The following is a 20476-nucleotide window of genomic DNA, read 5'->3' as shown; positions in this document are numbered from 1 at the left end:
TTAAGTTTTAGCTCAGAAGTTTCCAAAGAAAAGTTATAAGTTTGTCAAAAACCAAGTGCAATCCCTAGGGCATGATTTATACCAAGGAAGTAAAGTCCTCACTTACAGATTACCTGCAAGCATTCATTCCCCATGCTCACTGTCAATCAATAGGATTTTTGGCTAGGACTCCCAATTATTGCCAGCAATGGATTCCCAACTTTTCTAAAATTGCTATTTAATGAAGTCCTCAGTAACTCAACCTCTTCTTTGAAAACCTAAACATGAGCAGGCATTGTGTGATATAAATTTAGCTCTTCAACAACTCCTTCAATCTGGAACTACCTAATTAATATAAACCTTTTTTTTTTGTTTGTTTGTACATGAGCAGTCTGGATAGGTCCTTGTTGTCCAGACTCAATTTCATAGAAATCATTAGAGACCTATTGCTTACTGCAGCCTCTTCTAATCATAGGTTTATAATAACTTTTTCTGATGTTGATTTAAAAATTGAATGCCATTCAAACTCTGGTAAATTGCAAAATGCCCCCCTTTCCCCACCCCATTGCCCTGGCCTGGGCCTCTACTCACTGGGGGCCTGTTTTAGTTCTTTCAAGTTGCTATAACAAAATACCACAGACTGGATAGCTTATAAACAGCATAAACTTATTTCTCACAGCTTTGGAGGCTAGAGGTCTGAGATCAGGATGCCAGCATGGTCAGGGGAAGACTCTCTTCTAGGTTATAGAAGCATCCTTATTGCATCCTTACATGATGAAAGTACTAGGGATTTCTCTGGAGCCTCTGATCCCATTCATGAGGGTCCCTGCCATGTAACTTAAGCACTTCCCAAAGACACCACCTACTAATACCATCACCTTTGGGGTTAGGATTTCAACTTTGTGAATTTTGGGGATTCATAAACACTCAGACTATAAAAAAGCCTGTTCTCACTAGTTATCAACCAATTTGTCTCTTTAATGAGTCAGCCAGGTAGACATACCTGGGCTGATTTACCTGGACTTCTCACCTCTTCCAGTGGTTTTATTGTTGCATCTAATAATACTTTGAAAACTCACCAAAGGCTTTGCAAACCAGACTGGGAATTCCAGATTCCATGCAAAGCCTTCTCTGTAAAAAGTAAGGTAGTAACTACCATAGCCATGTCAGAGGAGATATGCTAAAATAGAAAATTTAAATAAAACCCAAAAGTCTTATAATACCCCAAATGTTGATGCTTTGATCAAAAATCACTCATACAATGGGGCGCCTGGGTGGCTCAGTCGGTTAAGCGGCCGACTTCAGTTCAGGTCACGATCTCGCGGTCCGTGAGTTCGAGCCCCGCGTCGGGCTCTGGGCTGACGGCTCAGAGCCTGGAGCCTGTTTCAGATTCTGTGTCTCCCTCTCTCTGACCCTCCCCCGTTCATGCTTTGTCTCTTTCTGTCTCAAAAATAAATAAACGTTAAAAAAAATTAAAAAAAAAAAAAAAAAAATCACTCATACAAAGAACTAGGAAAATCTCTCAACATGAATGAGAAGAGACAATAATCAGATACATCTAAATGACACAGATATTAGAATCATCTTACAGTGTTTTTTTTTTTGTTTTTTTTGTTTTTTTTTTTTTAATTTTTTTAATGTTTATTTATTTTTGAGACAGAGAGAGACAGAGCATGAACAGGGGAGGGTCAGAGAGAGAGGGAGACACAGAATCTGAAACAGGCTCCAGGCTCTGAGCCGTCAGCACAGAGCCCGACGCGGGGCTCGAACTCACGGACTGTGAGATCATGACCTGAGCCGAAGTCGGACGCTTAACCGACTGAGCCACCCAGGCGCCCCCTTACAGTGTTTTTAAGCAGCCATCATAATGTTTCCATGAGCAATTACGAGCACACTTGAAACCAATTCAAACATAGAAAGTCTCAGTAAATAAATTGAAGACAAGTAAGAGCCAAATGGAAATTTTAGAACTTAAAAATATAATAACCAAAATAGAAACTTAATGGATGAGCTCAACAGCAGAACTGAGGGGACAGAGGAAGGAATCCATTAACTTGAAGATAGCACAATACAAACCGCCCAATCTGAGCAAAAGAGAGAAAATAGGGGGAAAAAATGAACATAGAATCAGGGACTTGTGGAACTATAACAAAAGATCTAATAATTGTGTTACCAGAGTTTTGGAAAAAGCAAGAAAGAAGGCAAAGATGAAAAAGTATTCAAAGAAATAATGGCTGAAACTTTTCCTAACTTATCCTGAAAATTGTCCAAAAGACATAAGCTTACAAGTTCAAGAAACTGAGTGAATCCCCAATAGTAAAAACTGTCTTCAAAGACATTCATGCCAAGACACATCATAGTCAAACTTCTGAAAACTAAAAATGAAAAAGAATCTTAAAAGCAGCAAAACAGAAAAAACACCTCATCTATAGGGGATAAATAATCTGAATGACAGCAGGTTTTCTCATCAAAAACCATGGAGGCCAGAAGGAGGTGGTACAGTATTTTTTTAAGTGCTGGAAAAAAAGAATTGTCAACCCAGTGTTCAATATCTAGCATATATATCCTTCAGGAATGAAGGAGAAATGAAGACATTCCCAGAGGAAGGAAAATTAAGCGAATTTGTCCAGCAGACCTACCCTAAAAGAACGGCTAAAGGGAATTCTCTAAACAGAAAGAACATGATGAAAGAAGGAATCTTAAACATCAGGAAAGAAGAAGGAACAAGAGTAAGATGGAAAGTGTGGTAGGAACATATTGAGATAAAGAATACTTTGAATCACTGGATGGAGAAAAGCCCCCACTAACCCACACCAGGGAATTTAAATTTTGTTTTTTTTAAGTCATTAAAATGTTGTTGTATACTTTCTTCTGCAACATAGCCCATTTATGCTGATTAAATATAATAGAATGTTTTAATTTAAGCTTGTAAATTTCCTTTTTTCTATTATATTTATATTCACTATAAATCTTTTTTTTTTTTTTTTTAATTTTTTTTAACGTTTATTTATTTTTGAGACAGAGAGAGACAGAGCATGAACAGGGGAGGGTCAGAGAGAGGGAGACACAGAATCGGAAACAGGCTCCAGGCTCTGAGCTGTCAGCACAGAGCCCGACGCGGGGCTCGAACTCACAGACCGCGAGATCATGACCTGAGCCAAAGTCAGCCGCCCAACCGACTGAGCCACCCAGGTGCCCCATTTTTTTTTAAATTTTTTTTAACGTTTATTTATTTTTGAGACAGAGAGAGACAGAGCATGAACAGGGGAGGGTCAGAGAGAGGGAGACACAGAATCGGAAACAGGCTTATATTCACTATAAATCTTTTAAAAACATTTAATATAATTTAAAAACATTAATATAAAAAATCAAATTGCCTTAAAAATCAATGTAACTTACCACATTAACAGAATATAGGGGAGAAATCATATGACTGGCTCCAATGCAGAAAAAAATATTGACAAAAAAAGTAATTAAAGCAGCATTAGACAGAGTCTCCTGGGTGAGTTGAAGTTTTCAGAAACTGTTTCTTATTTTGTAAAATGAATTGTTTAGAAGATTTAAGGAGATGTTGTATATCAACAACCTGTTGTCTAGCACAGATTAAGGGTTCAGTTGATAACTGTTATTATTAACATGTTATTTACGTAGGATATATGGATTATATATATGCTTGGAGTCCTGTACTAGTGGAAGACATAAAAAAAGACAGATCCTATTTGAGAAAACATAGGAAATAATTCTTGTATCGTTAAGAGGTCCCAAAGGGTTAAAATCTGTACTAAATAAATACCTTATTTAAAGTTGTGATTGGGGCGCCTGGGTGGCTCAGTCAGTCAGGCATTGGACTCTTGATCTCAGCTCAGATCTTGATCTCAGGGTTGTGATTTCAAGCCCCAACGTTGGGCTCCACACTGGACATGGAGCCTACTTAAAAAAATAAATAAAGTTATGATTAAAATAGGCTTTTGGGGTGCTTGGCTGACTCAGTCAGTAGAGCATGTGACTCTTGATCTCAGGGTCATGAGTTCAAGCCCTGCATGGGGCATGGAGCCTACTTAAAAATAAATAAATAAATAGGCCCTCAATAAATAGGCAGTGAATAGGAAGGCACAACTCACAAATAGAAAATGAGAAAGTAGACTAACCACACACAGATGGAAGCAAAAATGATAATCTTCAAGAATTTTTTTCAAGGGGTGTCTGGGTGGCTCAGTCAGTTAAGTGTCCAACTCTTGATTTCAGCTCAGGTCATGATCCCAGGGTTGTGAGATTGAGCCCTGCATGGGGCTCCATGCTGAGCCCAGAGCCTGCTTGGGATTCTCTCTTTCTGTCTCTCTCTTTCTTTCTCTCTCTCTCTGCCCCTCTCTCCCCTGCTCACCTTCCCTCTCTAAAATAAAAAATAATAATAATTAAAATTAAATTTTAAAAAAGAATTTTATTTCAAGTGTGATGGCATTTTTTAAAAGTTTATTTATTTTGAGAGATATAGAGCAAGCAGGGGAGGGGCAGAGAGGAGGGGGACAGAGGATCCGAAGCAGGCTCCGTGCTGAGAGCAGAGAGGCTGATTCGGGGCTCAAATTCACAAACTGTGAAATCATGACCTGAGCCGAAGTCAGATGCTTAACCAACTGAGCCGTCCAGGCGCCCCATAAAATAAAATGTCTCTTAATTATAAAAACCTTAGAGAAAAATGTTTACTGTAAGTGCCCAAATGCTTATTAAATTGGGGTGAGATAGGTATACTCATCTAAGGCTGCAGTAGCTCAAGTTGATACAAAATAGGCCTGAAAAGCCAGAAATTAATGAAAACAATAATGCAAAATGGAATAGGTTTTGTATTATATTACTCTCAGGATATATGTTCAATAGTTTCTTAATTTCTGTAGCAGTAGCTTAATATTGTACATGACAACGAAGTCTCAAAGGGTCAAGTTTGGTTTGATGGACTTGAAGGTGGCCAGTTCTGTGGAGTCCAGGGAATTATCCCACTGCTCCAACCCTTCCAGCAATCTTGAGTGCCCTGGATCAAATTCCTTTCTACTTAGAATACCTGGGACACCTAGAGGGGTCTGGACTTTTTGCACAGAACCCTAACTACCGGTTGGGTTTGACGGAATCGGCCGCAGGAGCAGTGTCAGAGACCGGGCAGTATGGAAACAGCATTCCAGCAAGAGAGACCAGCTTGCTGATTATTGTGAGTTTCTCTCCTGGCAACCTAAATCCCTCCTAAGACAAGTAAAACTATTTACTTCTTTTCAATCCCCACTTGAACAACTACACATGTTGAGCTCCAATTTAGACATCAACATTAACATCTCTGCTAGAGAAAGTTGTGTCTTAGCCCAGCCTGGCTGAGCCTGGAGCATGACTGTGGCCCTCCCTTCCTCACCAAATGGTGGTTGGAAAGGCTCTCGTGATGAATCCCTGGGACAAGTTTTTTCAAAAGTCAAAGTGCGGTTGGGTAATACCACTTGGCCACGTTAGACTTCTCCTGTGAAGCTAATATCCTTCTGGATGACAGATATATTAATACCCATGATGGCTAACCAACCATTAATAAATCATGTCAGTTCTACTCTGATCACCTGTCATGAAATATTCAGAGCTAAAAATGCATTTCAGTTTAAATGGTCGCCAGGGCTTTCATCCAATTCAGTGGTGGGCTCAAGTTTCATCATATTTTTGCACAGCCTAGATGTGGAACACAGACCGAGAGTTCTGAGAGAAGCGCCAAATGGAGGTGCCACCCCATCCTGGAGGTGGGGGATCTATGTGGTACGGGAAGATGTCACAGGAGAAAATGGTCAGAACCCTCCATTCAGATCTAGGACTTCTGGGTTCTGTCCCTAGCCCGACATTGTCTCTGCTGAGAGACTCACGTGCTCACGGGAAGCCAGATCAAGGCATTTTAGGATGCCTTCCCCAGTCCTTGATTGCAAGCATTTAAGCATTGCCAGTCTTTTGAAGCCAAAAAAAGGACACATGAGAGTAGAGGAATCTATAGGAGCATAGTTGGGAGAGGGGCTCAAATTACCAAGCATTCAGTCCTGCCCAGGAAACTCTGGACAACTGGAGGTTTGGGAAGGCTCAACTCAGATACCCTGTCAATACAGAGATGGCTGACATGTCTATAAATCATGTCTGAGGAGCTGTAGTCCTGACTGGCAGGGGGTGAGCATGGGAAGTCTGAAGTATGAGTTGGCAGGACTGAGTGAATCTGAGCCTTTCTGCTTGGAATGCAGAGAGGTTTGTTTCTTGGGTGGACCCCAACAGATGGATGGGTTTGAGAGCACAGGCCAACAGGAACAGTGTCAGAGACTCAGCACGATGAAAGCAGCAGTCCAGCACTGCAGTCCAGTCTATCTTCTTTTGTTCATTTTTAGGACATGATTAGAGTCAAAAGAGAGTTGGTGTAGGGATGGATCAGGATCAGGATCAGGAATAGGAATGCAAGTGAGCCACCCAGGGCACAAAATGTTAGGAGCCACTCACCCATAGGGACCAACTCTACATGTGTATGACCTTGAGTGAGCATCTCCTTAAATTTCGTGCCTCCTTGCCCCAAGATAGACTGGCCCTGGCTGGGAGCTCTCCAGACAACTGAATTGTCCAGGTTTCCCCATCACTTGTGTCCCCAAATCCTCTTCTCCTGTTTCCCAGATCTCTGGAGTTTCCCTCACTGCCCACCCCAGACACGGTACATCGAAAATCTAATGCTAGATTAGATTTGAAAGGGGGTGCCTGGGTGGCTCAGTCAATTAGGCGTCATGATCTCAAGGCCCTGCATTGGGCTCTGTACTGACAGCTCAGAGCCTGGAGCCTGCTTCAGATTCTGTGTCTCCCTCTCTCTCTGCCCCTCCCCCACTCATGTTCTGTCTCTCTCTCTCTCTCTCTCTCTGTCAAAAATAAATAAAACATTAAAAAAAAAAAAAAGATTTGAAAGGAAGGTCAGTGTTAGTTCCATCAAGGCCTCCCTGTATTCTCCCCTGCCTGGACCAAAGATGGATATGGGGAGAGTGATTTCTTTTTCTTTCTTTCTTTTTTTTAAATGTTTATTTATTTTTGAGAGAGTGAGAGAGACAGAGCACGAGCAGGGGAAGGGCAGAGAGAGTGGGAGACACAGAATCCGAAGCAGGCTCCAGACTCTGAGCTGTCAGCACAGAGCCTGATGCAGGGCTTGAACTCACAGACCGTGAGATCATGAACTGAGCCAAAGTTGGACGCTTAACCGACTGAGCCACCCAGGTGCTCAGGGAGAGTGATTTCTAAGATGACACATCTCCTTTATCTCCACCCCCTGAATCCAAGCCTAGCTGAACACCTAAGTGATTTCTCATCCTCATTCTTAGGGAATGTGGTTTGGACTTCCCCTGCCTCTTCCTCCTCCATCAGCTCAGGCTACTCAAGTGCTTTCACTGTGGGTTCCCTTCACTGCCAGCTCCCGGCTGTTCCACTCTGATCCCAGAGCTAAGAGGTGGACCCGCTTTCTCCAGTATGGCAGTTCTCTCAGCTGCTGCCTTCTTTCCTTAATCTTTGCTTTACCCAGCCACCTCTCAGCTCTAAGTCAGCCAGCACCCAGGGGGAGGGAGAAAGCCTTATCACTCCGAGTGATCTTAGGCAGCTGGCAAACCACCAAGTGTGGGATTTCAAGAAATCTTCCTGTTTCCCACCAAATAATTCCTGCTTTACTTACATGTATGTGTCTTGATAAGAATGCAGATAACCCTGGTAAAGTGAGTACTTCAATCTGTCATCAAGCACGCCTTGTGTGAATAAAAGGGATGGAGATAGATTTTGGTAGACAGTTTGAGGCCTTGGATATCTTGTGTCAAGAAGCTTCTAAAGGTCAACTTCGATGTTCCTAATATGACAGTTACAGTTTTGCACAGAGCCTTCCTCACAGTTTCCCGCTCTCCTTCCTATACTTTCCACCCTCCTCCCTTAGCTTCTCACTTCCTCTTCAGGCAAGTCAGTGCTGGGTGCTGACAGGAAAGCCCAGCCCCTTGCTGTGAAGACCTGTGAAGAGGGCTGTGCCTGAATTGAGTGTCCTCATGACATGGCAGCTGCCTTCTCCCAGAGTGAGGGATCCCAGAGAGAGAGCGCAAAGGAAGCCCCGATGCTTTTTCTGTCCTAAAGTTACATACCATCGCTTCTGCCACATTCTACTGGACAGAAGTGAGTTGTGACATTCAGCCCACAACATAAAGGGAGGAGAATTAGGCTTCACTTTTTGAAGTATCAAAATATTTGCAGACATATTTTGTTCTAGTCCTATTTCATTCCATCAGCCAGTCCTATTTCCCTAGGTTCAAAATATATCTCAAACCTGACCGTGTTTTCCCATTTTATTTATTAAGGCATAATTTATTTTTTATTTTTTTATTTTTTTTTCAACGTTTTTTATTTATTTTTGGGACAGAGAGAGACAGAGCATGAACGGGGGAGGGGCAGAGAGAGAGGGAGACACAGAATCGGAAACAGGCTCCAGGCTCCGAGCCATCAGCCCAGAGCCTGATGCGGGGCTCGAACTCACGGACCGCGAGATCGTGACCTGGCTGAAGTCGGACGCTCAACCAACTGCGCCACCCAGGCGCCCCAGGCATAATTTATACACACAAAAAAAATTTACCCTTTTTGACAAATATGTACGTGCAGCTATGTGACCAACACCACAGTCAAGATAGAGAACAGTCCTCCTAAATCCAAAGTCGTCCTCCATGTTCCTTTCAGTCACCCCTTCCCTCATAGCTCCGGACAACCACTGATCTGTTTTCTGTCCCTACACTTTTGCTTTTGCAAGGATATCATATAAATTGAATAATAAAGTATAAATAAAGCCTTTTTAGTTTGGCTACTTAGCATAATGTATTTGAGATTCAACCATGTTATTGCAAATTACAGTAATTTGTTCTTTTTATTGCTGAGTAGTATTGCATTGAATGGATATACCACAATTTGTTTATCCATTTCCCAGCTGAGGGACATTTGGGTTGTTTCCAGTTTGGGCAAATACAAATAAGGTCCTTATAAACATTCATGTAAAAAGTTTTGTGTGGACATAGGTTTTCATTTTGCCTCTGACCACTTTTCATTATTTTCAATGCTTCCACACTAGTCTAAGCCACCATCATCTCTCGGTGGCCTCTACAATTCTCCTTGCTTGCCTCTTGCTTCCCCACAACCCATTCTCCACAGAGCAGCCAGAGTCAAATTTGGAAAATTTCACTCAATTGTATCTCACTTCAATTATATGCTCTTCGATGCATTCCAATTACACTTAGAATAAAATCCAAACTCTTTAAGCTTCGTTGCTCACCAAGTACTTGACCAGGTCCCATCATTCTTCTCTGTACACATCCTTCTATGAGCTCTATCCTCCTCTATGCTCCAGCCCAGGGCAGACCCAGGTTTGAAGGGACCGGAAGCTTATATAAGCTGTGGGCAATGGGGAAGTAGATTAGAAAAATGAGATAAAATGACAAATCAATACAGAACTTTGGAGACCTCTATGAGGGTCCCCGGAAGCTTACACTTTTCTAAAAAAATTTTTTTTAATATTTCTTTATTGAGAGAAAGAGAGAGCCAGGGAGGGGCAGAGAAAGAGAGAGAGAGAAATCCCAAGCAGGCTCCCCTCTATCAGCACACAGTCTGATGTGGGGCTCAAACTTATGAGCTGTGAGATCACGACCTGAGCTGAGATCAAGAGTCAGATGCTTAACTGACTGAGCCACCCAGGTGCCTCTGGAAGCTTACACTTTATTACACTTCATTAACTTTAGGATCAACTCCCTCTTCTTCCAGATTCCTCTTCTTCTTCTTTTCTTTTCTTTTTTTTTTAATTGAAACATATTTGAAACATAACATTGTGTAAGTTTAAGGTATTAGATTCCCCCTTACTTCTTTTGTCCCTGTGCTGTAGGTGTTCACTTTGCTTGAAATGCTCTTACTCCAAACATGCATCTGGGCACTTCTTTGACTTTTGGATGTCAGTTTAAATGTCACCTCCTCAGAAATGCCTCTTCTAAGCACCCAATTTAAGAATCTATCGAGGCACCTGGGTGGCTCAGTCAGTTAAGCATCTGACTTTTGATTTCTGCTCAGGTCATGATCTCAAGGTTCATTAGATGGAATCCCATGACTGACTCTGCACTGACAGTTTGGAGCTTGCTTGGGATTCTCTTTCTCCCTCTCTGCCCCTCCCGCACTCATGTGCACATGTGCATTCTCTCTCTCTCTCTCTCTCTCTCTCTCTCTCTCTCTCTCTCTCAATAAATAAACATTAAAAAAAGGTGGAGGGAGTTATTAGGGCTTCAGTGGGAAATTTGGAAGTTTCTGTTGGGGTAATGGAAATGGTTAATCTGTCTCCATGGCAGCTGAACTCACAGGAAACTCCCTTGGAGGAGGAGCTAATGGTGTTTTCAAGAAGTTAAGTCAGATAAGGGAAATTAAGATAAGATTTCTTTCTGTATCTTCTATCACTGAAAACTTTCACCTTACTAACTCTGGGGAATCCCAATGGGTCCCTCCCCCTCCCCCCCCCCCCCTCCAGAAGGCTAGATTTGGCTTCATAAGGACAATTGTTTTCAATTCCTCAAGGAATTGGGTTGTAATTTAAGTGACATCATAGTTTGATCTACCCATAAATCCTTTTACAAGAGCTTTTCCCTCTGGGCACATTTAGCTTAAGGGAGGAGATCTAAAAAAATTCCTATCAGGCTCTGAATATCAGCTTCCAATTGGCCAAATTTCTGAACACAGAGTTATTAAATCCTTTCAATTATCTTGTCAGGTCTCAAACAGGACAAACATAAATATTTATGGCATTATTGGACAGAAACAAAGGCTGTATCAAACATATTTCTAAAAAGCTCAAAAATAACCAAATCTATATAAATATATAATTTAGGCATATTTAGTTATTTGATGAAAGAAATAATTTTATAAAAAAAAAAAAAACAAGGGAAGAGAAGTCTAGGAAGAAGATGAGTAGGAATGGTAGGAAGATGACTGGGAATCCCATTTGGACTACATTGCATTGGTAGAGTCCATCTGATGTTAACCTGGCTGAAACGCTGAAGGTTACCGAAGGCTTGCTATAAGTTGTGGTTCGTGTTGGCCAACTTTAGCTATTATCACAGTAACAGCTACCCATCTCCCCACCCCCAGCCACATGGCAAGCAGCTGTGCATGTGTTCCTGGAACAGCTTGCACACAGATTATGGGAACCAGGGTGGACGATAACAACCTTGTCCTCCAAATATCTGGGACCTGTTCTCTGCTTGCTTATTACTACTTCTAATCACAGAGGTGCAGACAGAGATGGGCACTCACTGTTGCAGCCCCCACCCCATGTCGCAAGCCCCTACCTCTCTGGCTAAGGTAACTTCCAGGGGATTTAAAATGCCAGAACTCCTTTCCTCCTAATTTTTCTCCATTTCTCCTTTTGGGAGCCAGACATTCAAGACTAGGTAGGACATTCAGAAACAGCTGCATATATGGGGGAAAATTAGAAAGTGACTGTGTGTGTCCAGAAAAGGCCTCTGAGAAGCCCTTAAATTTATACCTCAGGTTAATCCTTGGCACAAGACAGCCTACAACAATCCAAATACTGGGGTGCCTGGGTGGCTCAGTCAGTTAAGCATCTGACTCTTGATTTTAGCTTAGGTCATGATCTCACAGTTAATGAATTCAAGCCCCACTGTCAGTGCAGAACCTACTTGAGATCCTCTCTTTCCCTCTCTCTCTGCCCCTCCCCTGCTCATACTCGCTCTCCTTTCTCTCACTCTCTCTCTCAAAATAAATAAATGAAATTAAAAAAAATCGAAATACTAATACTACTAATAATAAATAACAACCCTAAGGAAAGGGAAGAACCTGATTTCCATAGTTACTACATTATTATATTAAAATGTCCATTTTTCAACAAAAAATCACAAGACATACAAAGAAACAAGAAAGTATGGCTCACTCAAAGGAAAAAAAATGACAGAAACTGTCCCTGAAAAAGATCTGATGGCAGGTATTCTAGACGATGACTTTAAAACAACTGTCTCAAAGAACTAAATAAAGATGTGGAGAAAGTCAAGACAGTGGTGTCTTAGCAAAATGGAAATATCAGTAAAGAATTAGAGGCCCTAAAAAGAAACCAAAAAGAAACTCTGAAGCTTACAAGTACAACTGAAATGGGGTGCCTGGCTGGCTCAGTCAGTGGAATGTGCAACTCTCGATCTCAGAGTTGTGAGTTTGAGCCCCACGTTGGGTATGGAGATTACTTAAAAATAAAATCTTAAAAAAAAAAATAGTATAACTGAAATGAAAAATTCACTAGAGAGATTCAAATACAGATTTTAGCAGGAAGAAGAAAGAATTATGAACTTGAAGATGGGATCATGGAAATTATGGAGTCTGAGGAGCAGAAAGAAAAAATACTGAAGAAAAGTGAACAGAACTTAAGAGACATGTGGAACACATCAAGTGGATCCACATATGCACAGTGGGAGTTCCAAAAGGAGAACAGAAAATGGCTGGGGACTATTTGAAGAAATAATGGCAGAAGACTTCCCAAATGTAATGAAGGACATGAATACATGAATACAGGTTCAGTGAACTCCAAGCAAGATGAACTCAGAGACCCACACTGAGACATATTCTAATCAAACTTTCAAAGACAAAGACAAAAAAGGAATCTTGAAAGCAGCAAGAGAGAAGCAAATTATCACATACAGGAGATCCTTAATACAGCAGATTTCTATCAGAAACTTTGGAGGCCAGACGGCAGTGGGCCAATATATAAAAAGAGTTAAAAGAAAAAAAAAAAAACAAAAACCTGTCAACCAGGAAGTCTATATCTGGCAAAACTGTCCTTCAAAAGTGAGGGAGAAATTAAGACATTCCCAAATAAACAAAAGCTGAAGAAGTTCATCACCACTAAACTTGCCCTTCCAGGAATGCTCGAGAAATGCTGTAAGGTAAAATGAAAGGATACTAGGCAGTAACTTGAAGCCACATGGAGAAGTAAAGATTTCAATAAAGGTAAATACATGGACAATTACAAAAACAAGTTTTATTGTAACAATGGTTATGACTACACTTTTTGTTTCTTTATGATTTAAGAGACTATATAAAGAAAAAAAATAATTATTAGTATTAAAGTTGGTATTGTTTTAACTGGTTTGTAACTCCAAATATTGTTTTCTACATAATTTAACAGACTAATGCATTGAAAAATATAGTTTAGGTTTTGGGGCACACAATGTACAAAGATGTAATTTGGGGACATCAACAACTAAAAGGAGTAGAAATGTAGCTATTATAAAGAAGGGGTGTGTACATGGTTCAGTTGATTAAGCATCCAATTCTTTTTTTTTTAATTAGTTTTTAATCTTAATTAACATACATTGTTACATTAGTTTCAGGTACACAATTAGTGATTCAACAATTCTAGACATCATTACTCAGTGCTCATCATTTTTCACCCATCCTCTCACCTATTTCCCCTCTAATATGCTTTATTTTAAATGAATACCCTCCGTTGAAGCATATTTCAGATTACTTTATATATTACAAATATATATATATTATAAATATTAAATATACTATATATATTTAAATATATGTTATATATGAAATATATGTATGTATTACTTGAGAGAGAGAGAGAGAGAGAGAGAGAGAGAGAGCATGGGCAGGGAAGAGGGGCAGAGGGAGAAAGGTAGAGAATCTTAAGCAGGCTCCAGCTCCACACTCAGCATGGAGCCTGCCTCCAATTCTTAATTTCGGCTTAGGTCATGATCTCACGGTTTGTAGGTTTGAGCCCCATGTCAGACTCTGCGCTGACAGTGCAGAGTCTGTTTGGGATTCTCTCTCTCTGCCCCTACCCTGTGCGCACACACACACACTCTCTCTCAAAATAAATAAATAAACTTAAAAAAAAAGAAAAAAAAAGAAGGTGGGGCACCTGGATGGCTCAGTTGGCTAAGTGGCTGACTTCAGCTTGGGTCATGATCTTGCAGTCTGTGGTTCGAGCCCCTCATCAGGCTCTGTGTTGACAGCTCAGAACCTGGAGCCTGCTTCGGATTCTGTGTCTCATTCTCTCTCTGCCCATCCCCCACTCATGCTTTGTCTCTCTCCATCTCTCAAAAATGAATAAACGTTAAAAAAAATTAAAAAAAAAAGAAGCAGATTTTTTAGGTTACTGAAGTTAAACTGGTAATAATTCAAATTAGAGTGTTATAACTTTAGGGCATTAAATGTAATCCCTGTGGTAACCACAAAGAAAATAACTATAGAATATACACAAAAGGATATGAGAAAGAAATTTAAACATTCACTAGAAAAAAATCAACTAAAACACAAAAGAAGACAGTAGTGCAGGAAAGGAGGGACAAAAAAAAATGATATAAGGCATATGGAAAACAAATAGCACAAGAAGTTCCTTCTTATCAGTAATTACTTTAAATGTAAATAGAATAAATTCTCCAATCAAAGACCTAGATCGGCAGAATGGAGAAAAACACATATCTATATGCTACCAAGAGATTCACCTTAGAGCCAAAGACACAAATAGATTGAAAGAATGAAGAAAGATAGTCCATGAAAATAGTAACCAAAGAGATCAGGAGTGGCCGTAGAATATCATACAAAATAGACTTTAAATTTTAAAAGTTCATAAGAGACAAAGAATGCCATTATATATTTATAAAAGTTTCAATATGGCAAGAAGATATAACAATTATAAACCTTCACATATTTAATAACAGGCCAGGAAAATATGTGAAACAAAAATGGATGGATTGAAAGGAGAACTAGAAGGTTCTGCAATAATAGTTGGAGACTTCGGTACCCAACTTTCAATAATGGATACAGTACCCAGAGAGAAGATAAGTAAGGAAGTAGAGGACTTGAACAACACAACAGAACAACTAGGTCTAACAGACATGTAAAGAACACTCTATCAAACAACAAGACACACATCTTTCTCATGTGGACACTGGACATTTTCTAGAACAGACCATATGTTAGGTTATAAATCAAGTCTCCACAGATTTTAAAAGGTAGATCTATGAAACAATCTTCTCCAACCACAGTGGGATGAAGTTAGAAATCAGTAACAGAAGAAAAACTGAAAAATTCACAGAACTGTGGAAATTAAAGAACACACTTTTAAACAACCAATGGCTCAAAGAAGAAATCACAAGGGCAACTAGAAAAGATTTAGAGATTAATGAAAATGAAAATACAACATAACAAAATTTATGGGATTCAGTGAGAGCTGTGCTAAGGGGGAAATTTATAGCTATAAACGCCTACATTAAAAAACAAGAACAATCTTACATCAGCGACTTAACTTTATACCTTAAGGAAGTAGAGAAAGGAGAACAAAGTAAACCCAAAGCTAGTGGAAGGATTAGAACAGAGATAGATGAAATAGAGAATAAAAAAAAGATCCTCTGTCCCCACCTATATGACCCTCCCCTGCTTGCACTCTCCCCAAAATAAATAAATATTGGGGAAAAAAAAACCCTACAAAGTTACAAAAATCATAACAGTAGTATTGGCATAAAGACAGACGTATTGGCCAATGGAGTAGAATAGAGACCCCCGATAAAAACACTAGCAAATGTAGTATAACAATTTTTAACAAGGCTATCAAGACCATTCAGTGGGGGAAAGCACAGTCTTTTCAGTGAATGGTGCTAGGAAAATTGGATGTCCACATGCAAAAGAATGTAGTTGGACTTTACCTAACACCATATACAGAAATTAACTCAAAACGGATCAAAGACCTAAACATAAGAATTAAAAAGATAAAACTCTTAGAAAAAGACATAGGACAAAACTTCATGACATTGGATTTGGCAATGTTTCTTGAATATGACACCAAAGGCACAGGTAACAAAAGAAAAAAAGACAAATTTGACTTCGTGAAAATTTTCAAATTTTGTGTATCAAAAGATACTATCAACAGAGTAAAAAGGTAACCCATATAATGGGAGAAAATGTTTACAACTTATATAACTGAAAAAGGACTGTTACTCAGAATATATAGAGAACTTCTAAAACTCCACCACAAATAACCTGATTCAAAAAATGGGCTAAGGGCTTGAATAGATGTTTCTCTAAAGAAGATATACAAATGGCCAATAAGCGCATGAAGAGATGCTCAGCATCACTAATCACGAGGGAAATGTAAGTCAAAACTGCAATGAGATACCACCTCACACCCATTAGGATGATTATTATAAAAAACAAAAACAACCAGCGTTGGTAAGGATGTGGAAAAATTAGAACCCTGGTTGTGAGTTCAAGCCCCATGTTATGCGTAGAGCTTACTGGAAAAAAGAAAGAAAGAAAAAAGAAAAAGAAAAAGAACCCTTGTGCACTGTTGGTGGGTATGCAAAATGGTGCAACCACTATGGAAAACAATATGGTGATTCCTCAAAAAGTTAAAAATAGAATTACCATGTGACCCAGCAATTCTGCTTCTTAGTATGTACCCAGAAGAATTGAAAGCATGGTCTCAAAGAAACATTTGTACACATATATTTATAGAAGCATTATTCACAATAACTAAATCATGGAAGCAACCCAAGTATCCATGAATGGATGAATGGATAAGTAAAATGTATAACGCCATGTATGCACAATGTAATATTTTTCAGCCTTAAAAAGGAAGGAAATTGATACATGCTACAACGTGGATAATTTTTTTTTTTTTTAACTGTGTATTTATTTTTGAGAGAGGGAGAGAGAGCAGGGGAGGGGCAGAGAATGAGGGAGGCACAGAATCTGAAGCAGGCTCCAGGCTCTGAGCTGTCAGCACAGAGCCGGACAAGGGGCTCGGGCCCCTGGACGGTGAGATCATGACCTGAGCCAAAGTCCAATGCTTAACCAACTGAGCTACCCAGGTGCTCCAACATGGATGAATTTTAAGCACCTTATGCTAAGTGATATATGGACAGTCACAAAGACAAAAACTGCATACTTCCATTTATATAAGATACTTAGATTAGTGAAAGTCATAGAGACAGAAAACAGAATGGTGGTTGCCAGGCTAAGGGAGCAGAGAGTGGGTATTATTTAATGGGTATAGAGTTTCAGTTTGACAAGACGAAAAGAGTTATGGAGATGGATGGTGCTGGTAGTTGTACAGCATTCTGAATGCATTTAATACTACAGAACTGTACATTTTAGTTTACATATATTTTACCACAATAAACATAAGTGAAACAAAAAGCAAGAGAAAACATGAAATTAGGGACGGTGAAGAGGAACACAAAGGAAGATGTAACTTACAAAGTGATGATTCAGCTCTCTTGTCAGGCGGCAGGCTCGTGGGTATCAACTATATTGTTTTATAACTACCGTTTTGTTAAATTGTCTTTTCGTATGCATGAATATCGAATTAGAAAATAGAGGGAGTAAATATTAAAAGGTAAGAGACGGACAGACGGTCGCTTGGGCGCAGGCCCACGGGAGCAGTGAGCAAGGCCCCGGGCACAGGACTCTGCTTGAGGGGGCGGGCGCGGCGCAGGAGCGGGAGGCCGCGGAGGAGCTGCAGCACCGCGCCTGCCCACACGAGGGCGCCCCGCGCTGCCACATCCAGCCTGGGGTTCTGGACTGGAGGAAAGCCGGGGAGGGAGCCTTCTGGGGGGTTGGGGGCGAGTAGGGAGAGGAGGTCCTGTCTGCTCCCCGACCGCCCCCCTCTCCGGGTTCTTCGTGTGGTCACCCTCGAAGAAGGTCAGTGTGAGGTCCCCCTGGCAACTGGACGCACAGCCTGTCTTGAGGCCTGAGGAATTCGTGCGCATGTGTCGCGGCTGCCTAGTGGGGGAGGGGAATGTTTGTTTATTGGGGTGTGTGCCTTAGGTAGGGGTGTGGGTGTGGAGGTTTCCCCGGGGATGTAGTGGCGAGTGGGAGGGGGCGTGGGGGGGGGGAGCGGTTCCTGCCTGCCGAGGGCTGTAACAAGGAGGGGAACCTGAAGCAAGAACTAGCCCAAGTGGTAGACTCGGCGCTCCCTCCCCGCCGGAGTCCCGGGTCTGACCGCGGGAGACATCAGCCTTTGCTTTCAGCACCCGGGCTGGTTGGAGGTGGAGGGCGCCCTCCTCAGCCCGGCCCAGTGGGATGTACATTGAGAGCTTCTCGGTGGGCTTGCAACTACCCAAGCCTTCTAATCACCCATCAAAGGCTATGATGTCCCCCGACTGCCAGGCACCGAAGCCCACCCAGTCCTGCTGCTCCGGGACCTGGTGTGACCAAGATGTGTCCAGCGGCACAGTCCGTCAGAGGTCTTGTGACCTAAGAAGCCACTGGTTCTCACTCTGACCAGAACATTTTTTTCTCTCGAAAGCTGCCTGGGGCCATGGCAGGGAGCCCGGGTTTGGAAGGGGTGGTTGCGGGGGAGGCTGAGCGCGCGGGGGGGGGGGGGGGGGGGGGTAAGGGTAGCAGAATATGCCACCCCAAAATATGCCTCTTGTCCTAAGGATTATTTTGAGCTGATTATTTTGACGAAGAACAGGAACAGACACCGGAGAAACTCCACAAACCGTGGAACTTACTCTTTTGAGCGGGAAATTTAGAGGAAATCTCTAAGTGTGTCTCCGTCTCCGCACTGGGAAGAGAAGATAACTCTTAAGTCTCCAGAGAAGCTTAACCAATGGAGGGAGCAGTGATTTAAATCTGCCTAACAAGCTTTATCCTTGTTTACCCTGCTTTCCCTGCTAATCTCCCATACAGACCTCCCCCCTCTCACCTTTTTGTTCTTTTGTCTTTAGCTGAAGATGGTATTTAAGCTTCTGGTTTAGGCCACCTGCGAGGGTTAACTTGTTTTTCTCTTGTCCCAAATATACACGAGGTATACATGTGAATAAACTTGTTTTTCTCTGGCTAAACTGCCTTTTATTACAGGGGTCTCAGTCACGAACTCAGAAGTGTAGAGGAAAAATACTTTTTCCTCCCCTGCCTGGGAGACAGCTACCAGGGGCCTTAGAGGCTTCTCTGTCTCCCCCTGTTCCCCCCCCCCCCCCCATCCCCTTGGTCACTGGGCAGCTACCGCACATGAATAAGCTCTGCAGGCTGTACCCTGGCCTGGCGTCTCAGCCGGGGATTGGAGAGCATTAGGGTTGCTGGAATTAAACCCAGGGTGGGAGCCCCAGGCTAGTAGGCTGAGGCCCTGGACAGTGTCCCAGAGCAGGATGAGGAAGTCCTGAGGTTTCTCAGTGCCAGAGTAGGAGAAGGACTGTTCCTAGGGTCCTGAAACGGGTTGGGGACAAAAGCAGGATGTTGCAGGGCCTAGGAGACCCCCTGCGGGGGAGGGGTGAATAAGGACAGAGCCTCCCAGGGCTCCCATCTGTCAATCCCTGCTGTCCTGGTTCAGGCTTCTTCCCAGCAGACCTTCCCGTCCTTGGTTCTGTACACTTCATCTCTTCCAGGAGCTTCCATTCCCAGGCCAAGCCAAACAACCATGAGAAAGATTTGAGAGAATAATCTCCTTCTGGGATATGACTACTCTAGGGAGCAGCAGGACCTAGCATCGCACAGGAGGTCCAGGGAGCAAGGCTTAATTACCATGTAGTCATTTAGAAAAAGGCATTGGCATCAGGTTTGGGTTGGTTAAAATTGTAGTTCAGCCACCTAGTTAGCCATGTGACCCTAAATGAGCAAATTTCAGAACCTAACTGAAACTTAGTTTCATCATCTGCAAAATGGGAACAATAATCACCTTACAGAATTATGGAGATTGAGAAATTAGAAACGTAGTGTGTTCGTTCATTCCATCAATAGTAAACGCTGTTCCTGTCATGGTTTTCCAGTGCCCGGACCCCCAGAGGGTGGCTCCAGGCCTCTCACCTTTCTAAAAAGCAGGCCTCCCTTCTGGGCTCAGACAAAAGCAATCCTATAATTTGCCTGCACTACTGTGCTACTGCATTGGTAAGGAGTTAATACATTACCCAGGCAATAATGGGCTAATATCTTCCTGTTAACAGCCTCTGGGAAAATGCCTTGGTTCCAAGGAGTGAATCTATTGAATGGCAGACAGCAAGTCCTATCGGTGAATGTGCAGATGGATCTCTCCTTCCATCTGGGCTTCATGGCAGATGGAACGCAGAACTCTTTGAGGAGAAAGAGACCAGGGGTGGCTGCCTGTTCCAGTAGAGGTTGGGGCCCAAGGGCTTTGTCTAAGGCTCTGCTGATGCCCCTTGTACCCTTCTATCATAGGGGGTGAGAGGTCATGGGTCAAGACACCTCCTACACAAGGAGAGGAGGGAAGGCCTGAATGTGGGCTATGTATCCACAGCTTCTCCCTGCCCACATTCAACCTCCCATCCCTACTCCCGAGTCTCTTAGTCATCCAGTTTAAACCCCCTTAGGTGAGACAGGGAGAAGCCTCCCTGCTTCCTGGCACATAAGAGCTGCTTAATAAATGTTGGTGGCATTGAATTGCATGTAGGCCATAAGGTTCACGGGAGGGAAGAGGCTTTCTGTGAACTCAGTTCAG

General features: G+C 42.0%; 1 protein-coding gene across 1 annotated transcript in view; it reads left to right on the top strand.

Annotated features, from left to right (window-relative positions):
• Nucleotides 1-18863, top strand: part of LOC131490860 (uncharacterized) — a 58082-nt gene extending 39219 nt beyond the window's left edge. Inside the window, exon 4 of the mRNA XM_058693304.1 lies at nucleotides 18462-18863. Within this exon, the coding sequence (XP_058549287.1) occupies nucleotides 18462-18472 (11 nt within the window). The 3' untranslated portion in view covers nucleotides 18473-18863. The remainder of the gene's footprint in view (nucleotides 1-18461) is intronic.
• The last annotated feature ends 1613 nt before the right edge of the window (nucleotides 18864-20476 follow it).

The sequence above is a fragment of the Neofelis nebulosa genome, chromosome 2 (assembly GCF_028018385.1).
Source record: "Neofelis nebulosa isolate mNeoNeb1 chromosome 2, mNeoNeb1.pri, whole genome shotgun sequence".
NCBI lineage: Eukaryota > Metazoa > Chordata > Mammalia > Carnivora > Felidae > Neofelis > Neofelis nebulosa.
This window is presented reverse-complemented; position numbering and strand designations above follow the sequence as displayed.